Source organism: Sylvia atricapilla, chromosome 9, assembly GCF_009819655.1.
Source record: "Sylvia atricapilla isolate bSylAtr1 chromosome 9, bSylAtr1.pri, whole genome shotgun sequence".
NCBI lineage: Eukaryota > Metazoa > Chordata > Aves > Passeriformes > Sylviidae > Sylvia > Sylvia atricapilla.
The window spans coordinates 7,870,822-7,892,178 of NC_089148.1; the positions used below are offsets into that span (position 1 = coordinate 7,870,822).

A 21,357-nucleotide genomic window follows, 5' to 3' on the forward strand; every position below is an offset into this window, starting at 1 on the left:
TGTTTACCCTCTGCTGTAGCTTCTACATATTTCTTCAGTACTCAAGCTGAACTAGATTTGTTGCCTTTTAGTGACTTTTTAATGTTATTGATAATAACATAATTTTAGGACTGACGTTCCTATATCCTGCTGAAATAGCTCAATATCCTGTTTTAGTCTGTGCAAGCCAGGCCAGCTGTTTCATCTCTTCAGATTTAATTTACTCTTCTGAGTTGTGCTGACATAAATATTACAAAGCTTTGGTAGCAAGAGGATTCTAATATAAGAGCAAAGTTTCCATGCTTAGAGCATGCTAAGTAGATTTTAGGAATTTTTATACTGGTTAACATACCCTGGAAATCGTTCATGAACAACTTAAATTCTTTTCATGCCAATTATAAAAACTGCAGTACTCGATGGTTTGAGATTGAGGCAGTCTGACAAATAAAATGGCTCTTCCAGGAAGCACAGCAGCTCCTGTAACATGGATTAAGAATGAGCTTTCTGGGTATTTCAGGGTAAAGTGATGGCCTGCAAACACTGCAGTGAGATTTTCAGCAAGGAGGGGGCACTGAAGGTGCCTGCTGTAAGCACGGACAACAGAGGCATCGAAACAGATGATGAGAAGGATGCACTGAAGAAGCAGCTGAGAGAGATGGAGCTGGAGCTTGCACAGACCAAACTGCAGCTTGTGGAAGCCAAGTGCAAAATTCAGGTACGTGGCATCCAAGTACAGCAGGGTGGTCACCTTAACGTCATGCTCAGTCCAGAATTACTCTGAATCGTGCAAAAAATTGTTGCAAAAGGGAGCAGATACCTGCATGCCTGTGTATCTGAACTTTCAGAAAAAAAATCTGTCTGAAAAAGAAAAGGATGATTTTATTTGTGTGTCTAAATACCTTGTGCTGTTCCAGCAGTTTGAATGTCTTCTCTCGCCAGTGCCTGGGAGATTGCAAGGGAGGTGCCAGACTGCAGGGACTTAGTGCGAAGATGCTTCTTTGTTAATTAGGTTTCGATCAATTCTGACTGTTCTGCTTTCTTAGGAGCTGGAGCACCAGAGAGGAGCCCTTATGAACGAAATCCAAGCTGCCAAAAACTCTTGGTTTAGCAAAACGCTGAACTCTATCAAAACGGCCACGGGCACACAGGCAGCGCCGCAGCCCCAGCCGCCCGTGCCTCCCAGAGAGGGCAGCACATAGTTCCAGCCACAGCCGGCACCAGAGCACAAAGAACAACACACCTGAAACCTTGGAGGATTCTTCCACTGGTCTCTCCTCCTGGGCGAAGGACAGTGAGGCAGGAGTGCAGGCTTGAAGTGAAATTCTTCAGTGTTTTTCATTAATTTTCTGATGTGACCCTTTTCAAAGGGGAAGGAAAAAAAAAAAAAAAAAAGTCCTGGTTTATGTTGAATTCCTGCTTCCCATACTGCCTTGCTGAAAGCCACGTTCTGATACCTTCATACTTTTACACTTTATTTTATATGACTAGATGTTAAATAAATATTTCAAACCTAGGTCTTTAATACACATCTATTTGAAATTATTTTTGTCTTGCATAGAAGGTTTTTCTTCTGGAGGAAGAGAGAGAATGGAAAATGTACAGTACTGCAGCATAATCTCTCCCTAGAAAGCACAGTGTAAGACATTGAGGATAACTTAGGCCCTGGGACCATCTCAGAAGTTTATCACAGCAACTGTGTCCTGCAGAGAAGCACTTTTTGTAAAGCTTAGGCCATAGCAAAGATAGCCTTGTGCTCCCCTGGCACAATTGCTATGAGCTTCCCTTACAACTTCTTAGTTTGGATTGTTTTTTCTTCAGAAACACAAGTGGTGCAGTTTTTTAAACACTGTTGTTTAAAGGCTCTTTACAGCTCAACTGGAATTTAACAAAAAGTTCCCCAGTTCCCTTTTTTAATTCCTGTTTATATTAAGAATTCCAAGGAATAATTCCTTCCACTGAGGTAAAGGGAGAACCGTTTTGACACTTATTTGATGTTTTTGCTGAGAAGCAGAGTGGAGACCTTGCATGGTTTTGACCTTTTGTAAATCCTGTGCAATAAAAGGGTAGGTTTTATGAATAAAAGTAACGAAAAACCTTGCCCCCTAGGTCTATATTCAGATTCCAAATTTGACACAGAAATGAGGTATCAAATCAAACACCCAGGAGGTTTGTGCTGCACTGATGAATAAAATACCATAGAAACAAGATCTGTTGGCTGGAAGTGTTTGGTTAGGAAACACTTCATTGGTATTACTTATTTTTATAAAAACAAGCATTTTCAAGTGGAATACAAGCCCTAGACTTTCCTGTGGGGGTAGGCATCTCTGGTTGTGAAGAACCTGTCTGGTTGTTTTATATCTCTTAAGGTAAGAAAGTTCAAAAGCATTTGTTCTGACTAAACATAGTGTGTTCATAGAAATACTTATTTCATGGAAAATTAAACTATTGCTTGAACTGATGGAATATTTTTTTAATTATACTTGTCATGTCTGAAGATGGTCTTGCAGGTAAATGTCATTGCTGGACTAAATGTTGTGTATTAATTGTTTCATTTACAAGATTTTTCCAGGGACACTAGTTCTGTTTTGATCTGTTGTTTTGTTGGTTTTTTTTTTAATTCTAAGGAATGCCATACATTGTCGGTTTTGTACAATAAAATTTAATAATAACCATCTTGTGCTTTGTTGTCAAGCATAATTGTGAATTATCTTTAACAGGGTAGTACAAATTTAATGTTACCAGTGCCAAAGGAAAGGTTCTAAAAGGCAGTCAGTCAGCTGACAGTAGTAGAGATCAAAATATTATCACCATCCTCACACAATTCTCTAAGAATAAGGGGTTAAAACAGTTTAATATTTTAAAATGTACCTTCAAGAACAGTGATTATCTGGAATTATTAATACAGTGAGGAAGAAAAGGGGAAAAGCAGAAGGTATTTCTTTTGCAAATGTTATCAAAGGTCCTTTTTCCTTGTCACTGTCTTGCTCATAATATTTGCATAAATGTTTCCATTCTCTTGACTGACTAGTGTTAGTCATTCACTTACCAGTTCGCTTCACATTCAGAATGTGAATCTGAACTCATAATAAATCTGAAGTGACATTTAAGAATATCTGGTGAACATCTGATTGTTGCATTTGAGTACTGTGCCCACAAGGGAAACTCGTTATTTGACAAATGTCTGAATTTCTCATTTCCATTTATCTTAAATCATAATTACAATTGGATTTAAAACCATGACTGGGAAAGTTCAGTAAGAATGAGTAGGGAAATGTGTTAGGCTGTGATTCCCCGAGCAGATGAGTTAAGAGCTCCTTCTTGCTCACCCCTCCAACTCCCCATTGTACAGTCCTGTCCCTTGTCCTTATTGTGTGTGTACTGGAGATAATTAAACAACAACAACAAAGATGTGGGTGAATTTACCCCCCTACAGTTCATCTTTCGTCAAGTGAATGAGCTAACTCACCTCAAGGGTCCAGTGAGTGCAAATGGATCATGGGAGTGGGACTTTCCAAGTCCGTCAAAAAGGAACTGGTAAATGAGATCACCAGGTTTCACAGAATGAGCTTTCACAGGACATCTATTTTCTCAGTGTAGCTGCTTTCTGACTTTGGAAGTTGAGTTTCAGGAACAAAACCACATTTGCTACTTGCTAGCCATGATGATTTCAAACCCTTTTAAGGATGGAAGTTGGCTTACCTCACCCAGAGGAAGTTTCAGAAAGCAATGACCCTAAAAGCAGTAAACAATTTCCACCTTCCTGCTGTAGATCCGAGGTAGCATTGGTAGCAATGGCATTTGCAAAAGTAGTATTTAGGTGGAAACTTGCAACTTCTCAGCATTACTGAAAGAGTAAGAAAATAGCTCTATGGCATCTTGAGGAATATGCAGAATGAAGGAAAGGAGCAGGAATCCACGATTAAACCAGGCAAGCTAAAATTCTATCTGCTGACTATAGATGCTACTGGGAAATTTAGTTTCCTGCAAGAAAAAAGGTCTCTGTGTGACAGAGATACCTACACACATATCCTTGGTGGATTTGTCTGGGATAGCTGGGTTACTGTTCAGCTTTTCAGCAGGAAATACCATCAAAGTCTCACTGAAACTGTTGTTTCCATGTGGCACTGGAACAGCTAACATAGCTCCTAAGTCTGGAGTGATCAACCTTTTTTCCCCTGAGCCAGTAGTAAACGATGTGTTCAGATCAAACTTTTATTAAAATTAATTTGAAATTTATATATATATATATATGTGGAACTAAAGCCTATTTTTAAATTTTATTGAGAATACACCATTCTGAAATAAAGTCTTTACTTCGATTAGGAACAAACCTCCAAAGAATATTTTTACTACAGCTTTTATTTTGTTGGACTATAATCTGTTCCAGAGATGCCCAATATGAGGGGCAAAAAAACATCAAATGAGTCCTTCTTTTGATTTTAAAAACTTGGTTTTCCTTTGACTGTAACACTTTACAGGCTAAATGAAGCAAGGCTGATTTAGTTACATGGTACATTTGTGAATTAGTCTTGTATTGTCTTTGTGAACCAAACTTAATATTCTAAAGTAATAGGACTTACTCCACTCAGTTTATGTTTCTAAATGTACCTGGAGAGGAATAAAAAGAAAAAAGACAGAAAATACCATGGGTAGAGAAGCCAAGAAACTGCAAAATCCCTGAGGTGCATCTGCATCAGGGTTTGGCAGAACCAGCCTCAGGAAAGGTAGTCAGCCATGTATCAGTACTGCCAGTGGGACAAACCCGCCCTTGTCCTGTCCATTAATAAGGATTTAATTTGCTACAGCTGAGTTACATTGCCTACGACTAAGTTAAAGTGCTTGCAGTAAGGTAAGCAGTATTTTTTTCTTTGTTAGACATTTTAAATGACTTAGTTGGCCCTTGAAATTTCTTTTAAGGCAAATGATCATGTCTGTCACTGTGTTAAGGACAATTTGAAAAAGACCCAGCCGTTTACAAGGGAAGATGGAGATAAAAAGTCAAGAACTGCAGAAGTTCAGTCCCTTCACAAAGCATGAAGTATCCCATTGACTTCAGGGCCGTGATGCCACTCATTGAATGAATGTGCCAGTTTAGAAAACAAAAATCTGCATTTACTGGCACCAGAGTTTCAAAATTTGGAAGTCACATGCCATGCTTTCTCCACAGAAAAGCAGGGCTGTTCCATTCTTTATATTAAGTAGCTGCAGTGAAATCCATTAAACTACTTGTATGTGTGGGAGAACTACAATCAGACAATTTTCATTTACTCAGAGGATTTGCATTTGCTGTTAGACTCAGGGATAATTGGCAACTTCTGCATCATCTCCTAAGCCTAAACACCCTTGTCTTTGAAACCAGAAGCACTCTTACCTTACAGTGCTGGTGTTCTTCCAGCTGCTAGAGAGAAAAGCGTAGCTGTCAGATGGATTGATGGATTGTGAAGAGAGCAGAGGTGTTCCCCTCCGGTCTGAGGGATTGCTGTGGCTGACGGGCACTCCCTGTCCCTGCTGGGCCCTGCTGAAGGGGCTGCTGTGCAAAGAGCTGGCAGCACCAGAGTGCAAGCACAGAGGTTAAAACTAATTTATTTGTCTTTTCTGTTGTGCTAACATCCTGCTGGGAACTGTCCCATTAGCTCCTTCCAAGTAATAACCCTAAGGGGAGACATGATGAAATGCTGAAGTTTGGATCTCTCAGGTTTTAGGGGAGGTGTCACAGCAGCCTTTAGAACAGAGCTAATCCACAGGTGGCTTTTGAGAAATGCAAGGAATTTGCAACTGGATAAATAATGCTCAGCATTGATCAAGACCTTATCTTTCCCAGGTCAGAAGTCTACACAATTTATTTCAGGATTGTGATTTAACACATACAGGTCAATTCTCTAGGAATACAGGGCTCTCCATTTCTCCTGGGTCCCAGTGGCTTTGCTACTGAATGTATTTCATGCAATTTTTACCTGAAAAAAAATGGGTAGAGAATTAGGATATTACTTTTTATTATTTTCTTATTCAGTGGGACTTGCTTTTATTTAACCTGTAAAGGAATATATATGTATCTTTGGAGAACTATATCTTACATATAGAATAATATTACATTTAGAATAATATATAAGGAATGGAACGACAAGGGGATAAATACATCAAAAGGATTTGGTATCATAAATTTCACTTGTGATTTGATACCACCAAAATCCTGGGCTGTACTAATTTCCTTACAGTTTCTCTTATTTCTGTATTTTATATAATACATGGATGGTACTACCAATGCAAACCACAGCAGGTGTTCCCAGATTTTTCTTCAGATCACAATTCCTGTCTTTCAACAATCCCTGGGTTTGCAATTCTGCTGTACCACGCTCAAAAGCTGTGCCAGGAGCTCTCCTGAACCTTGGGAACTCCTGCTTTCCCATGGAAGAAGATTCTCTGGCTTCTTTGACCTGGGAAAAGATGACATATGAATGCAGAGAATTTTATAATCGAGCATAATCCATCTCCCTCTGTGTCTGCCATTAAGGTGGATTCACTCCAGCACACTGAAAACAGAGCAGCTTCAAATCTCTGACTCCATGACAATGAAGTTTTTCAGATTTGGGGTTGCCTTTGTGATTTGGGTGTGCCCCAAGTTCACAAATCCTTAAGAGTTAGGAAAAAAAGCATCACAGAGAGGTCAGACTTCCAAGTGAGAACCATTCAGTACTACCACTACTTGGGTAACGCATCCATGTATTATATAAAGTACAACATGAAAATATAAGTGTAATGCTTGTTATTAAAAGTGCAATTCAATGTACATGGTCACAACAAATGTTTACTTTTTTAATTGTTACAGAATTGTTCAGATCAGTACCTTGTTATCATTGTGTGAACGATGCCTTGTAAAATAAATGGAGATGGAAAACAACTTGGGAATAAGATGCTTATTTTCCTAAGCCATTTACTTAAGCAGCAGCTTAGATCTGTTTGCAGGAAGAAGCAGCTGCTGTGTCAGGTTTTATGACGCGGTCCTCACCAGCAGCTCTGTTGCAGCGGGGCAGTGACTTGGCAGGTTGGCTGTCCAAAGGGGGGCGCATGCTAATTCCAGCCTGTTCCTTAGGATAATGTCCACAGGGAGCCGTGCCCCAGAGCTCAGGGCTCACCCCGCTCCCCTGCTCCACGTGCCAGTCTGAGGTCGCCAGCACAGAGAATGCTTTTCCTAAAGGTCGGTGGTACAGAGCGATGGGACAATAGCCGTGCTAAAGCACTTCATGCTTCCCTGGAGCGCACAAGCCTTGAGGCAGCGTGCCTGCAGGAAGAGACACGGGGGATGGCAGCAACAGCAAGAAACTGGAAAGTGACTACTGAGAGAGAGGCAGGGCTGAGCAGGAACAGGACAGAGCAGAATGTGCAGCAGTCAGAAGCATCCAAACGCATTATAAAACCATTTTTCCATGCGAGCAACGGCTCTAGGAATTTTTTTTTTCTATTAACTGAGATGAACAGCCGTTGTTCCCAGATAACAGCAAAAGCACACAGCACTTCAGGGGAAGATAAGGCAAAGAGGGACAAAAGCTGAAGATTAAATTTAGCAGCCCTACCATTTTGTATGGATTTACCTCCACATCACTATCTAATGCCTTTGTCAGGAGAGGAGGCAGCATCCAGAGGATGTTGCAGCTTTCTGCAAAGGAGAGCTGTGTGGAGCTTGTTTTTACATGACAGGAGAGTCAACTCTTCCACATGGAAGCTGCCACTCAAAAGGAAGACACTCAAAATGTGTACAGAAATGTTCGTCATTTAAGGAAACTAAACAAACACTTTTAAAAAAACCACAAGGAAAAAAGCAAATTACAGGCTCACTTCAAATGCATTTCTATGCTAACAAAAGCATTTCTTCCTCTAGCCAGAACTTGAATTAGAAAGCAATACCAATTTAAATTGTAAAGATAAGAGCACCTGCTAATACAAGACCACAACTGAGTATGGAGAAACTCAGAGATTAGTGGCTAAATTAAGAAACACAAAAATTTTCCTTGTCTCAGTTGCTGCTACACAGAAAAAATTATAAGGAAGTAATTCCTGAATAAGCAACTGCCCTTAACCAATTAAAAAAAAAATAAAAGCCATAAAAGTAAATTCCAGCTGACCATATTGTATTTCCTGGATAAAATCAACTCTCCTGTCTCCAAATGCTATTCCTGAAGATGGTCAGGCTTAATAGTCCTATGAAAACTTAGAATAACCACAATTAATTTTGCAGATCTTTTCTCCACTGCAGATCCTGAAGCACTGCAGCAGAAGGTTATAATAAACACCTCAGTACAACATCTGTTAAAAGCGCCTTGGGGAATGCCAACTTGAACATAAATCTTTGGCTTCAGGGCTTCTATGAATTCATTTTCATCAAATTTCTTCTTCCCTCCCCACCTCAACAGATCTCTTTGCAGGTTAATTCCTGGATGTTCACTTCAGAAGAGGAAAAAACCCAGACCCTAAGCCCATGTATCAGCAAATAAGCTCACATTCCTGCATTTGGTAAAACAGGTGTTATGAACAGGCACCTTGTTCTAGACAAATTGACTTTTTCAGCACTGAAGGGCTGTGTTCGGCCTTGGGTTACACCGTTTATAAAGGACATCTGGGGACAAACGCTGCCTCTTACACATTCCTGCTGAAAGAAAGAATGTCATTGCCTTACTGTTTTTCTTCAGGGAAAATTTAACATCTTGTAGGGCTATAGAAACTTTTTTTTTCTGTTGGTGCTCACTATGCTGATTTAGTATAAGTGTTAACAGGCATGTTTTTCTTTAGATGAGGAAAATGCTTAAAAGAAATTTTGGTAGCGTTACACTAGCATGTTTTTACATGCGTATAGCCAAATGCTCTGTAATAAAAGCTGTATTTTCCTTTTAGATGGCTTGATAACTAAGTCTCTTACTCACAAAGTCACTCCCAGAGTTAACATCGTGAGATTTCAGGTCAGGAAGAATTTCCAACACTAACTTACCCTCTGGGTTTGTTGTGGAAAGTTTATTATGCATTAGTTGTGGGAGTCTCCCTCCGCGGTGGTTTGTGTTGAGGGCATAGTGCCATCTGCCCAAATTCTATTGGATTTGGTTGGTTTTTAATTGATGAAATCTTAGAACTTGAAGGCTTAAACCTTGCTGGAGTTGATCTTGGAGGTTTTTTCCAACCTTAATCACCATGAAAATGAGGAGCAGACACAGAACAGGGCACTTTTAAGGCCGGGAACAGATTTCTTCCGCATTGATCGCTATTTACCTCCACCACATGAGCCCGATACTCTGCCCGAAGACGGAAAACACCATTTTAATTTCCAAAATTATTCTAGGACCTTGAGAGCTTAGGAGGCTCTGTCCTAAAATGAGGTGGAGACTTCTAAGCCCCAAACAGAAAGCCAGCCCGTGCCCGCCTCAGCCACGCCGGTCCCTCAGCGCCCTGGGAGAGGGAAAAACCCCGACCGTCCCTCAGAGCCCAGCCTGGGGAGAAGCTCCTTGTGGTGAATGTAATGGACAAATTCGTGTATATAATAGTGTATCAAAAAAGTTTGGTCTATTAAAAGCAACTCGAGGGTGTATCTGAGATTCCAAGGCCTGTGGTGCAAGCTGTGAAACCACAAAATTCGCAAGTTAGGCCGGACTGGAGATGGAGATTCATCAAGGATGGGCCTCCACAGCTGCTGACATCTGATATCAATCTTGGTGGGGGATCCGGAGGATGATCAAATCAGCACCCCAAAGGAGAAACCCGGGAAGACTATCAAATCATCTTTTCGTACTTACGGGAACCCCTTTCAAAACCTGGCTTGGAAGTAAGGGAATACATGAATATTTGGACTTTCAATGGACTTAGCCTCGGGATAAATAAACTGTATAAAAACCTGTATATACACCGAGACCGAGTATGTGTGGTCGAGGTTGGATGGTACCTTTGTTACTGTCACTCTGCCCACCCACCATTCTATCGCTGTTGTCCGATTTCATGGTGGCCTTTCAATTTGATTTTGGAAAAATTGCTAAATAAATTCTTTTATTTTGAATTGGCTTCTAATACTTTACAACATCCTGGTCCCGCCCGTCCCTCAGAGCCCAGCTTGGGGAGAAGCTCCTGGTCGCATCCACCCGTCCGTCAGAGCTCGGGGCGGGGAGAAGCTGCTGCTCCCGCCGTCCCTCACAGTCCTGAGGGCGGGGATGCTCCTGGTCCCGCCCGTCCCTCACAGTCCTGAGGGCGGGAAAAAGCCCCCGATCCCGCCCGTCCCTCACAGTCCTGAGGGCGGGGAAGCAGCCCCCGATCCCGCCCGTCCCTCACAGTCCTGAGGGCGGGAAAAAGCCCCCGATCCCGCCGTCCCTCACAGTCCTGAGGGCGGGGATGCTCCTGGTCCCGCCCGTCCCTCACAGTCCTGAGGGCGGGGAGAAGCTGCTGCTCCCGCCCGTCCCTCACAGTCCCGAGGGTGGGAAAAAGCCCCCGATCCCGCCGCCCCTCAGAGCTCGGGGCGCAGAGAAGCTCCCGCTCCCGCCCGTCCCTCAGAGCTCGGGGCGCAGAGAAGCTCCCGCTCCCGCCCGTCCCTCAGAGCTCGGGGCGGGGAAGCAGCCCCCGGTCCCGCCCGTCGCTCGGAGCTCGGGGCGGGGAAGCAGCCCCCGGTCCCGCCCGTCAGAGCCCTGCGCGGGAAGAAGCCCCCGCGGCCGCCTCCTCAGGGGCGGAGTGTGCCGGCCCGCGGCGCTCGTCACTTCCTGCGGCCGGAAGATTCCAGAGGTTGCACGGGGAGCCGCCATGGCTGTGGCGCGGGAGGAGGTGAGGCCATTCCCTGGCGGGGCCATTCCCTGGCGGGGCCCGGTGCGAGGGGCAGCGGTGTGGCCCGGCTGGGAGCCCTCAGTGCCCGCCTTCGCTGAGGGCTCTGCAGCTCTGCCCCTGCGGCGCTGCGCCTGGAGGGAGCTGTGCCATCCGCCCAGCTTCCCTTGGGTTCTGTTGCTTTTGAATGTATGAAGAGTTAAGCACTGAAAGCTTAAATCTTGTCTGAATTGATGGTTTTCGGGGTCGTTTTCAGTCTCGTGCTCTGAGATGGCCGTGGTTGAGCAGGGGAGCTGTACGCTTCCAGCCCGACCCATTTTGTGAATTAAGATTCTGTGGTTGTACATATCTGCGGACAGGGGGTGAGGAAGGGATGATTCCGTGCTTTACTGGCTGTAGTGGGAAATTAAACTACTGACGTGATAAAACTGAAACTCTAACATGTGAAACATGTGAAATTGTCATAAAAAGCTGTGAGCCCTGAACACAGTTTAACTAATGTATACGTGTGATCCTTTGTCTTTGAACCAGTTGCAGAAAGATTTGGAAGAGGTTAAAGAACTGCTCACAAATGCCACTAGGAAGCGGGTGCGTGATGTCCTTCTGGCAGAGAAACAAAAGCTCGAGCTGGAAATCAAGAATCAGCCTCCACCAAAGCCAAAAGATGTGACAGAGGAAGAAAAGTCATCGCTGGGAGGGTACACAGTGAAAATAAACAATTATGGTAGGATTATTTTTCTAGAGCTCCAGCATCTCGCTGAAGAGATGGCAGGGTGGCATTACTGGGAGTTAGAGTTGCCACTTAGCATTTTAGTGAAGCCTTAAGTGTTTCTTCCACAGTGGAGACCCCACTTTAAAGGCTACCACGTACTTACCTTGCTGTCTAAACCCCAGTGTGTATTGATCATGTTTGTATGCTCGTGTTTGGTGCGATGCATTAAGGATCCTTGCTGTACCAGCTGGTATTTTTCCATTGTTTAGTGTTTAGCAGGAATGAAGGAGTAAGCTTTGGCTTCTCTGCTTGCCATGTAGGTGAGAGGAGAGGGAGTTGCTCAAGATGCAGGGAGTAGGGGAAGAAGTGGGTCAAGGAAACTGTAGCAGAAGCAAACAGCTGCCTCTGAATCCCCATGCACATCCTGGGTTGCTGTCTTTTGACCTGAGCTGATAAGTGGGTTTTCTCAGAATTTGCAGGGATTAGGGAAGCTACATGGGGGAACCTCTCTTTGCTCTCAGGTTATTCCTGAATAATTCATTCTTTTCCTTTTATCGGTCTGAAAATTGCTTCAGTAAGGCAAAGAGCCTAGTCGTTCTAGGGGGCTTTGTGGAGGAAGTTGGAGTGCATGAAGCTTATGGAGGAAAGGTAGAACTTAATCTCTTTTTTTCACTTCCAGGTTGGGATCAGTCAGATAAGTTTGTTAAGATATACATCTCTTTAAATGGTGTCCAGAAGCTTCCAGCTGAGAATGTGCAGGTGAATTTCACAGAGAGGTGAGTTCATCTTGTAGCACAACAGGAATGCTGAAATGCAGGTGTGTTAGATCAGCCCTTTTTTTCCCCTCCACTCCCTTTTTTGTTTTTTTAAGCTTCAGCTGTATTAGCTTGTAGCAGCCCTTGAGGGTATCAATGTGTTTTCATTTGACAAGTCCACCTCACTATGCTTGAGGGGGTGTATTTGTGCCCTGGGTATTCGTGGTGGTAGAACTGAGGTGCACATTAAGGAAATTGGATTTTCCGAGTTCGTAGATAGAAAGGATCCTAAAGATCTTGATTTGTTGTGAAGTCTGGATTGGTCCTTTTAATTTCTCTGTTAAAATTGAACTGAACATTTTGAGAGCCCTGGGAATAAAGTAATTCAGGCCTGCTGGCCTGCTTTCCCAAGAAATACACCTGCTAAAGAGTTTTCAGACAATGTAGTGATTGGAATATTTGTGCCTTTCCTCCCTCCGCTTCCTGGGTCCAGGTCGTTCGATCTGCTAGTGAAGAATCTGAATGGGAAGAACTACACTATGACCTTCAACAACCTGCTGAAGCCCATCTCTGTGGATGGCAGCTCTAGAAAGGTCAGTTCACCTTGTCTGTTAGAGGTGATTTAGGGCCCTCACAAAGTATCATGTTCACTGCCTGGCTACTTCAGGAGACTCAGTTCTCAGTCCCTCCCTTGTGCTGCCAAGTCTCTGCACTGAGAACATGAGTCTTACTAACCTGTGATTGTCATAACTGCAGAATTAGTCTCTGGAATCGTATTTCAGGAGATCATGTCTGCATATTTAATAGCTCACCAACAGGATTTCAGAAATAATTAAGCAGAACATGCCACCAAGCATTCATTTGCATCCTTTTGTGCTTTTAAATACCTCTAAGAAATTCTTTGCCATTTTAAGAGATTTGCCAGCAGGCTGAAATCTTGGGAAGCTTAAATAGGCTTAATTCCCAAAGCCAAGTCTGAAACCTGCTCTGCCTTAGTAAGGGTGTGTTGCTCCAGAACCGAACACTGGTGTAGTGGTTTAACCCTAGCAGGGGGTTAATTTTCTAAGGGAAAAATCGACTCTATCCCAGCTAAACCCAGGACAATTAGTAACATTGCACTGCTGCTGACGGGTGATTCCCACACTCTGCTACTGTGGCACCTTTCCAGGCTTAGAGACATGTCAATACCTGCTGTGAGTTCTGTGCTGTGCTTGGTGGCATCGGATGTGAAGAACTATTGATTCAATTGGAAATCAGCCTAAAATGATTACAGAGTGAAATTAAACCAGCTGAAATAAACGAGAGTGATGCTCTGGTGATTTTTAATACAGTGTGAAAGCGAGCAGTGGTCATGTACTTGTTAAGCCAAGCTAAAGCTGCAGTAGACCCTTGTCTGCTGTGGCACGCAGGAGTTCTTTGTGAAATTTAGGTCAGGGTTGCAAGTCAAGAGGCTTTGTAACTTGAAAACATGTTGCAAGGTTAAGCAATACCCTAAAACTAGTTTCTTGTCCTTGGAGAATTAATTGGAGGAGGCTCTGCCTGGACTTGGTATGCTTGGAGAAGTCTAGTAAATATAGTCACTCTTCACCAGGCAGTCCTGGGTACTTGAGCATCCTTTAAATCACTGAACGGTGGTGTTCCTGCAGCACTTTATGTTCTTCTGTATTGGTGCTGTAAGTCTGTGCCAGTATTATTTTAACCACATACATGAATTGGCTGGAGTAAAGTTAATACTTTTTACCCTGAGACTGAGAACATGCTATCATTTTGGTACACTACATAATAATGGATAGCTGAGAGAAGTGTTTCAGGGACTTGTGAGTATGGAGGAGGTTTATGTTACTGGGTAACCTCATTTATCTCGACTGGCATTCCTTCATGAAGGATTCTAAATTCACGCCTTGCTGTTCACCATACAGATAAAGACAGACATGGTCCTCATAATGTGTAAGAAGAAGCGGGAGGAAAAATGGGATTGTCTCACTCAAGTGGAAAAGGAAAGCAAAGAGAAAGAGTAAGTGTCTTTTCAACCCTCCATCACGTTTTCCGTTTCCTGTTCTCGGTGTTGTTTTAGGACTGTTGGGAGAGATCTGCACCAACTGTGCAGTTTTTCTGAGGATTGCTGGTCTGGTGGACAGGCCCTGAGATGTCTGAGGATCGTTAGGTTGGGATTTATTTTGGTACTTGTAGGACTGCAAGTGGAAAAAATATACTTTGAGTAGCTGCCACTCCCCAGTGTTTTATTGCTAAGGATGAAAGCTGCATCACAGGACGTATGATAAGGAAGACCTGCAGTGAGAATTCTAAAGGGAATCAACCAATTAAAGATTCATTTGCATTTTGGTGGCTGCATTCATTGCAAAAAACTGCATTAGTGAGGTGTTTTTAGATCAAATGTGTATTATATAGAAATAGATGGATATATCTCTTTACTGATCAAAGTAATTACTATCACCTGTGTGTGAAGTGCCTGCACAAAAATCTCAGTGTACTTTTGGCAAAACAGCTCTTTAGTCATCTTTTACTTAGGTGATTTTCCAAATTATCAAGCCAGTTTGTAACACTTCAGGTGCTTGGGAGCAGCTGGCAACTTAGACATACATGGGTATGAGAGTGGTGAATGATAGCAGGAAACACCTGGGGCCAAGAGACTTTTTAAAATATATATATATAAAAAAATTGTACATCATATAATGATTTAATGTTATTTTACATGTATAGCCATCTTGAAGAATGAAAACACTATTGAGAATGTCATCTCTGTCAATAACAGTTCATTGTGTGTATGATTTTAGGGTGATTGGCTAAAACTGATCAGGCATAAGTACCTGAATTTAGGGCAAAACAACCTTCTCCACTCAAATGGCATCACAGGAGATTTAAAAGGAAGTGACTTGACAATTAATGCAGTTTTCTGGAGGGGACAGGGTTACTCTGTTAAACCTGTATCTTGTGCAGAGGATTCCTGAAGATCTACTGTTTGTCAAACAAATGGCTTCAGAATTGCTGGTGGCAGCAGATGGTTAGCCCTGAGTGTGAGGAAATTGCTCCCTCTGCTGATCTGTTTTCACCTGCTGTGTTTTTTGAGCGAGATTGCACTAGAAACTACCTACAGGATTTTGGAAAATGGGATAGAGAGGACTCGTGCTGGAGAGGGCATTATTTATAGTCTGGTCATACAGGCCATGTCCTCCACGGGTGCTGACTACGTGTGGCACTGTTCATCTCCTGAGAAAATTGCTTTGAAATGCAGTGTGTTAAGAAGATCACCTCTGGAGATCATCTAAAAAATGGAAAGCAGAAAAAAAAAAAAAAAAAGCCTTTTTGGGTCATGAATATGGTCTCTCCAAAGAGCTTGATACAGTCATTTCTCCATTTTTAATTACCTGTCACATAACACAAGGCAGGTATTGGCACTTTCTGTGTCATATTTTGCTTCTGCTTCCTACAGTTAATTTTGGGAGTGCTTCCAGGCTTGTGTTTACTGCAAAATGCTTTACATCAAAATACAGTCCCACCCTATGGGACATCTCTAGGTGTACTACTCAACTTGCACTTGGTTTAAGGGTGTTTCTTAGGATTCTTCCTGTTTGGAAGCTGAGACTGCTGTGATCTGAAGACTTTGGCAATGCAAAAGTCCCGTTACCAGGATGTTTCAAACCGATATTAGCATTTAGGTATACCTGACCTTTTTGTGTTTCCATCTTGCAGGAAGGCTGCCTATGACACCACAGATCCTAGTGAAGGGCTTATGAACATTTTAAAGAAGATGTATGCAGAAGGGGACGATGAGATGAAGCGCACCATCAATAAAGCCTGGGTTGAAAGCAGAGAAAAGCAGTACAAAGGGGACATACCAATGGATATCTGAAAGCACTCTTAAGGGCCGCCTTAAAACTGATCTTCCGTGTCAGACACGCTGTGCTGCAAAGATCATCGTTTACATAACCTTCTTCCAAGCAAAGACAGTAATTTTCCATTTCAGGTTGGAGAAAATATTTAAATAAAATAGCTTATACAGCATTTCTGTTAGTCAAGTGGTTCAGCATTTCCTGAGGAGGGAAGCATAGGGTATCACCCCTCCTTGAAAAATCACCTCAGATGAGTAGGGAGTGCTGTGAGACAGATCAGAAAGAATCCCAAACTAGGATGGGTCAAGGCCTCTCTTGCCAGTGGCAGCTGTACCCATGTGGTTGCTGGGGCTAGTGTGATGCTCACTTCACAGGGTGTAGTGAATTTAATTTTTGATTGAATATGAGAAAGTGCTGAACTGTAAAGCATGTTAAAAAGGGAAAACTGAAGAAAGCAGAACCACATCCTAAGCACTTCATAGTAAAGCAGAAACAATATGGTCTTAATCCTGTGGTATTTAAATTTAATGATCACTCTCAGAAACTACTACTGTCTAATAATACCATGAATTTTGGAAATCAAAGTGCTTGTGTGCCAGCTGTGAGCATCTTGGGATGTCTTTGAGACAGCATCAGTCAGGATGCAGTCTGCAGTGACCAGCAGGAGAGCAGTGAGCTGTGATGCTAGACAGGGAGCTTGCCCTGGCTCCTGCCGTGTGAAGTAGGAAATGAGGGATAAGCTCCACTTTCTCCATCAACTTCAAAAGGGTTTAAAGGTAAGACAGTAAGAAGTACATTAAATTGGCTTATATGCCAAAATATGACTCAGCTGGGTGTGATGGATGGGTTGCTGTCAGTTTGCTGCTAGTGGTATTTGGCCTTATTGCCACCTCTCAGCCCCTGCTGGGGAGGGGGACAGAGCAGCCACTGCCACCCCCTTTACTGCAGTGCTTTGAAGAAGAGTACAGGGCAAACATGACCTTAGCAGCAAGCCTGTTCTTAATTGTGTCCTTCCTGCCTCCATCCCATGTGTCTCCCAAGGACAGATTTCTTGTTACCTGTGAATATGGAAGCCATTACTCTCCTGTTAGGGTCTGGACTAGGGCGTCCTTGCTACCTTGTTCTTGAAGCATTGGACTGAGTGCTGCACTACCAACAGGAGAAATACCAGCACAGTGTAGTTTCTAACAGGTCCTGCAGCCACGTTGTCTGCTCGTTAATACACGTATATATTTAGTTAGCACAGCAAGAGTATCTCAACTTGAAGCCATGTTATATTCCCACTCTGTGCTTGCCCTTGTTAGCAGCAGAATACCACTCTGTCCTGTTGTGCAGTTTTGTTGATGCTTTTACCCAAGTTACCATGATGAACTTCCCCTATGGTGGCAAAAAAAAAAAAAAAAAAAAAAAAAAAAAAAAAAAAAAAAAGCTTAAACAAGCTTTGTGCTGTATGTCTTTATTTCTAATGTTGCCCATACCACAACCCTCAGTTTTGCAGGCGTCACGTAGTGATTTTTTTCTCACAATCAAACTGCCTCTCACACAGACCAGTTCAGTGCAGTTGTGCTGCTGCTTGTCAGCCGATACCAGTTGTAATGCAGTGAGTTTAATGAATCAGCACAACTCCTCGTCCTTCCCTTGTTAAGACTGACATTGATGCTGGACTCCAAGGCAGGACAGTCTTACTTTAATTACACACACAAACGAGCCCGGTTTGTTTCTCCTGCCTGAAAGCACATCCACATGGTGATTATTACTACCACATGGCTCTCTGTACCCCGGACATCTGAGCGTGGTCAGCAAAGTGGCGGAAAACAATTCGGCTGAGCCTCCAGCGCCGCTTCACCCCTCGGGGGCGGGATGTCAGGACACAGCGGTTCCGGATCCTCACGGGGCAGCTGTCCCGCGGCAGGGCAGCGATCTCCTTGTCAGCCACCTCCTACAACACAGCCCAAGGGTTTGTCTGTGTCCCCTGGCACTTAGGCTCCAAATCCAGACAGCACACACCACCACAAGCTTCTCTACCACCTCATGGATAAATTTGCTATTTAACTGGGAACTTTAACCTGTCTTCCTCACTCAGCCTTGCCCTTTCTGGGCATTCCAACAATGAATGTAAACTGACCCACATGGAGACCCCCAAATTAATCTTAATTACACAGACAACAATCTCAAGCCACTAATTACAACCAGTCAAATCAGCTTGTCTCTGTCCTTGGTGCTAGGGTGGGCTAGCCATCTAAGAGACCTCAAAATTTAACTTTAATAAAGGCTGAATAACCTCAAGCCAGGAATTACAGTTAGTCAAAAACCCACTTGGCTTTCTCATCATTGCAGGGTAGGCTAGTCCTTTCAGATGAGCTGAATTTAAGTATCTGTTGTTTATTAACTGCCTGCTGAGGTAGCATGCTTTGCTGTCAGTAAAAGGGATCTCATATAAGATACTTCAGAAGGTGTTGCAGGATCTTCTGTCGGGGCTTTTTTCTGTATTGGTTTTGCCTCATAAGGACATACAGCAGCAGTCAGACTTGCCCAAGAACAGTAAAGTCAATACATAAAAACAAATTCATACACTTTCTCTCCCAGGATATGTAAGTATCATGGCCAGAACAAATACAGGAATAATATGATACTTTCAAATGTTCTTGGTGCTTAGTAATGCAGGCTGAGAGCAGGGCAGTCAATTTTTAACACCTAGATCTGATGCAGATTTCACATGCTTGTAGCTCAGACAAGAAGTTAAATTAAATATTTCTAATTGCACAGATTGGTGGTATGGACTAGATCAGGCATTCAGATTTTTAAATAAGAAAAAACCCAAGAGGTTATTATTCTGAATTACTGGAAGAAAATAGGTTTGTCAATGTGTGTTAGAGACAGTATGTGGGGGAGGAAAACGTGACTTCACTGTATTTAGTGTTACAAATGCTGCTTACACAAGCACTAGTTTCAAAAAACCCTGCAATGCTCACGACCTCCAGTCAGGGGAATATGCTGTTGTTGTAAACACCCTCAAAAGGCTGAACTCACTGTAGAACACATGATTCTGTGCTTGTGAGCTGGTGAAACACATCTGTGACCTGCGACACCCGTTGCATATAAAGTGACTGCTGTGGCCTCGAGCACGCCACAGCAGCAAGAGCCACGTGTGGGTTCATGCCCTGGCTGGGCACAGCCAGCTGCCAGTACCTGCAGCTCCTTGGGAAGGATGGCATTCTTCCGGATGGCGTTGATCCGCAGCCTCTCATCTGCATGCTCATACGCCACCTTCCTTCTCTTGAAGTCCCGCACCATCCTCCAGTCCACATAGTAGCTCCGCACCTGCCCTGGGCAGGGTGAGGGAAGAACCTGATTTAAAAAAATAAAGTTTTTAAAATTTTACCTGCCTGTTGCACATGGTTTGCACTAGTCAAGTATGAACTGTTATTTCCATAAAGCATGAAATATCCTGAGTTGGAAGCGACCCGCAAGTACCACCGAGTTCAACACCCGGCCCCAACACGGCCCCACAGTCCCACCGTGTGCCTAAGAGTGTTACCCCGTCTTGGAGCTCTGGCAGCCTTGGGGCCGTGACCGCTCCCGGGGGAACCTGTTCCCACCCACATGGGGAAAACCTTTTGCTAACATCCACCCTAACCCTGCCCTGACACAGCTCCAGCCGCTCCCTCGGGTCCTGTATCTCCGGTATTGTTTAACTCCTGGATCACACGTTACGCTTCTTACAGTTCATCGCGGTCTACGTCTCCTAAGGAGGGGCAGCACCGATCTTTACTCTCTCAGACGAGTAACAGTGATGCCTTGAGAGCTTTAGCTTTCATATTTTACAGATTCTGTACTGCATTAGTATGTAACTCTGAACTTCGTATAAAGTGCTAGCAAGTTCTCTTCACAGAGGGACACAAAGAGCCCCAAGCTACACCCAACGCTACCTAACACCGGACCCGCGATGTCCCCGCGCCGCGGGGGCAGGGCCGAGCCCGCAGCGGTCAGACACTACCCGCATCTTCCCCACCCGCTCCTCGGCGCCTCGGGCGGGAGGACAGGCTCCTGGAGAAAGGCGGGGAAGGAAGCAGGGCGGGAGGAATGGAGGGGAGGGAATGGGTCTGACCTGCCGAGCGGCCCTCAGCGCCCAGCACAGCGCGGCCGCCGCCATCTTGTCTCTGCGCCGCGCATGCGCACAGTCCGGGCGGTGCCCGCCTCAGGGCGGTGTCCGCCTCAGGCCGCTCCCGGCCCGCTCCCGCCGTGTTCCGCCGTGCCCGATATTTTCAAATCTCTGCCCCTGCCAATGTGCTACCAGCCCCAGCTCCGTGTGAGGCCTGTGCTGTGTGTATCCCAGAGGTGCTGTCAGGGCTCGCTGGCACCAACCATCGTTAAGGGCAGCTGAATCTGCCACAGGAACGTCAGGGGCCGGCCTTGGGTGCAGCAAAGATATCCCAGGCTGAAGAGGAACGGCTGTAAAAATGACAGGGAAGGTTGTCCCAGCAGCAAAATGGACACAGAGGCAGCATCGCCCCGCCGTGGTGGGGTCCCTGTGTGGAGCAGCACGTCCTGACCGCTTGTCCTGCTGTGGGACGGTATCTGCCAGCAGCTCTGCTAAAGGCTGCGCTAGGTCTGTTTCTTAGGGATTTTTTTTTCTTGTTTACCACCTAGGATAATTCCTAGGATTCCTAAATTTATACCTGTGTTTTGCAGAGTTTTTTTTTTTTTTTTTTCCCTACTTGTGAATTTTGAATCGTAGGTTATTCTGAATTGGAAGGCACCCATAAGGATCATCGAGTTCACCTCCTGGCCCTGCACAACTCCAAGTTGTGCCTGAGAGTATTATCCAAACTCCAGCAGACTTAGTGCTGTGACCATTTCCCTAGAGAGCATATCCCAGTGCCCCACCAGCCTCTGGGGAAAGAAACTTTTGCTAATACCCATACCTTTGGGTAAGTTACAGCACTTTGCAGGCAACACTGAATAATCATAACCACAAAAACAAATGGGAAATTCTGCTTCCATTTGTTCTTGTTCAGTGGGGGAAGCTGTCTTATTCCACTGGGATTTCGCTTAGGCAGCTTTTAAAATGTGTCTGTTTCCTGATTTCAGGGAGAACACCTATCACAGTTTTGATGTTGAATTCATAGTTTTCTGTTTGTATCAGCTCGTTAGCTACATTCAAAAAGTCATTCAAGAAGCTGGTTCTCTCAGTTTGGCAAGCTGCTTGTTGAGTGTGTGCTAGTTGTTTAACTTAGATGTTTGGTATAGTATACTGGTCTAGAAGTGTGTAATAATC

At 44.0% G+C, this 21,357-nt stretch overlaps 3 protein-coding genes across 8 annotated transcripts in view; 2 read left to right on the forward strand and 1 right to left on the reverse strand.

The window, feature by feature from the left end:
• The window catches only part of RABGAP1L (RAB GTPase activating protein 1 like), a 233,114-nt gene extending 230,463 nt beyond the window's left edge, over positions 1-2,651 (forward strand). For all 6 annotated transcript variants that reach the window (XM_066324697.1, XM_066324696.1, XM_066324699.1 and 3 more), the window contains 2 exons: positions 497-694; positions 1,023-2,651. In XM_066324697.1, the coding sequence (XP_066180794.1) occupies positions 497-694; positions 1,023-1,178 (354 nt within the window). In that variant the 3' untranslated portion in view covers positions 1,179-2,651. The remainder of the gene's footprint in view (positions 1-496; positions 695-1,022) is intronic.
• A 7,970-nt stretch (positions 2,652-10,621) lies between these two features.
• CACYBP (calcyclin binding protein) lies at positions 10,622-16,251 on the forward strand. The gene is made up of 6 exons (XM_066324706.1): positions 10,622-10,764; positions 11,293-11,485; positions 12,153-12,249; positions 12,722-12,821; positions 14,148-14,242; positions 15,940-16,251. The coding sequence occupies exons 1-6, from the start codon at positions 10,744-10,746 to the stop codon at positions 16,097-16,099; spliced, it is 666 nt and encodes a 221-aa protein (XP_066180803.1). The 5' UTR covers positions 10,622-10,743; the 3' UTR covers positions 16,100-16,251.
• A 1,268-nt stretch (positions 16,252-17,519) lies between these two features.
• On the reverse strand, positions 17,520-20,249 carry MRPS14 (mitochondrial ribosomal protein S14). Its single transcript, XM_066324704.1, has 3 exons — positions 20,188-20,249; positions 19,269-19,427; positions 17,520-18,018 (listed from the first exon to the last, which is right to left on the reverse strand). The coding sequence occupies exons 1-3, from the start codon at positions 20,230-20,232 to the stop codon at positions 17,836-17,838; spliced, it is 387 nt and encodes a 128-aa protein (XP_066180801.1). The 5' UTR covers positions 20,233-20,249; the 3' UTR covers positions 17,520-17,835.
• Positions 20,250-21,357: the final 1,108 nt, after the last annotated feature.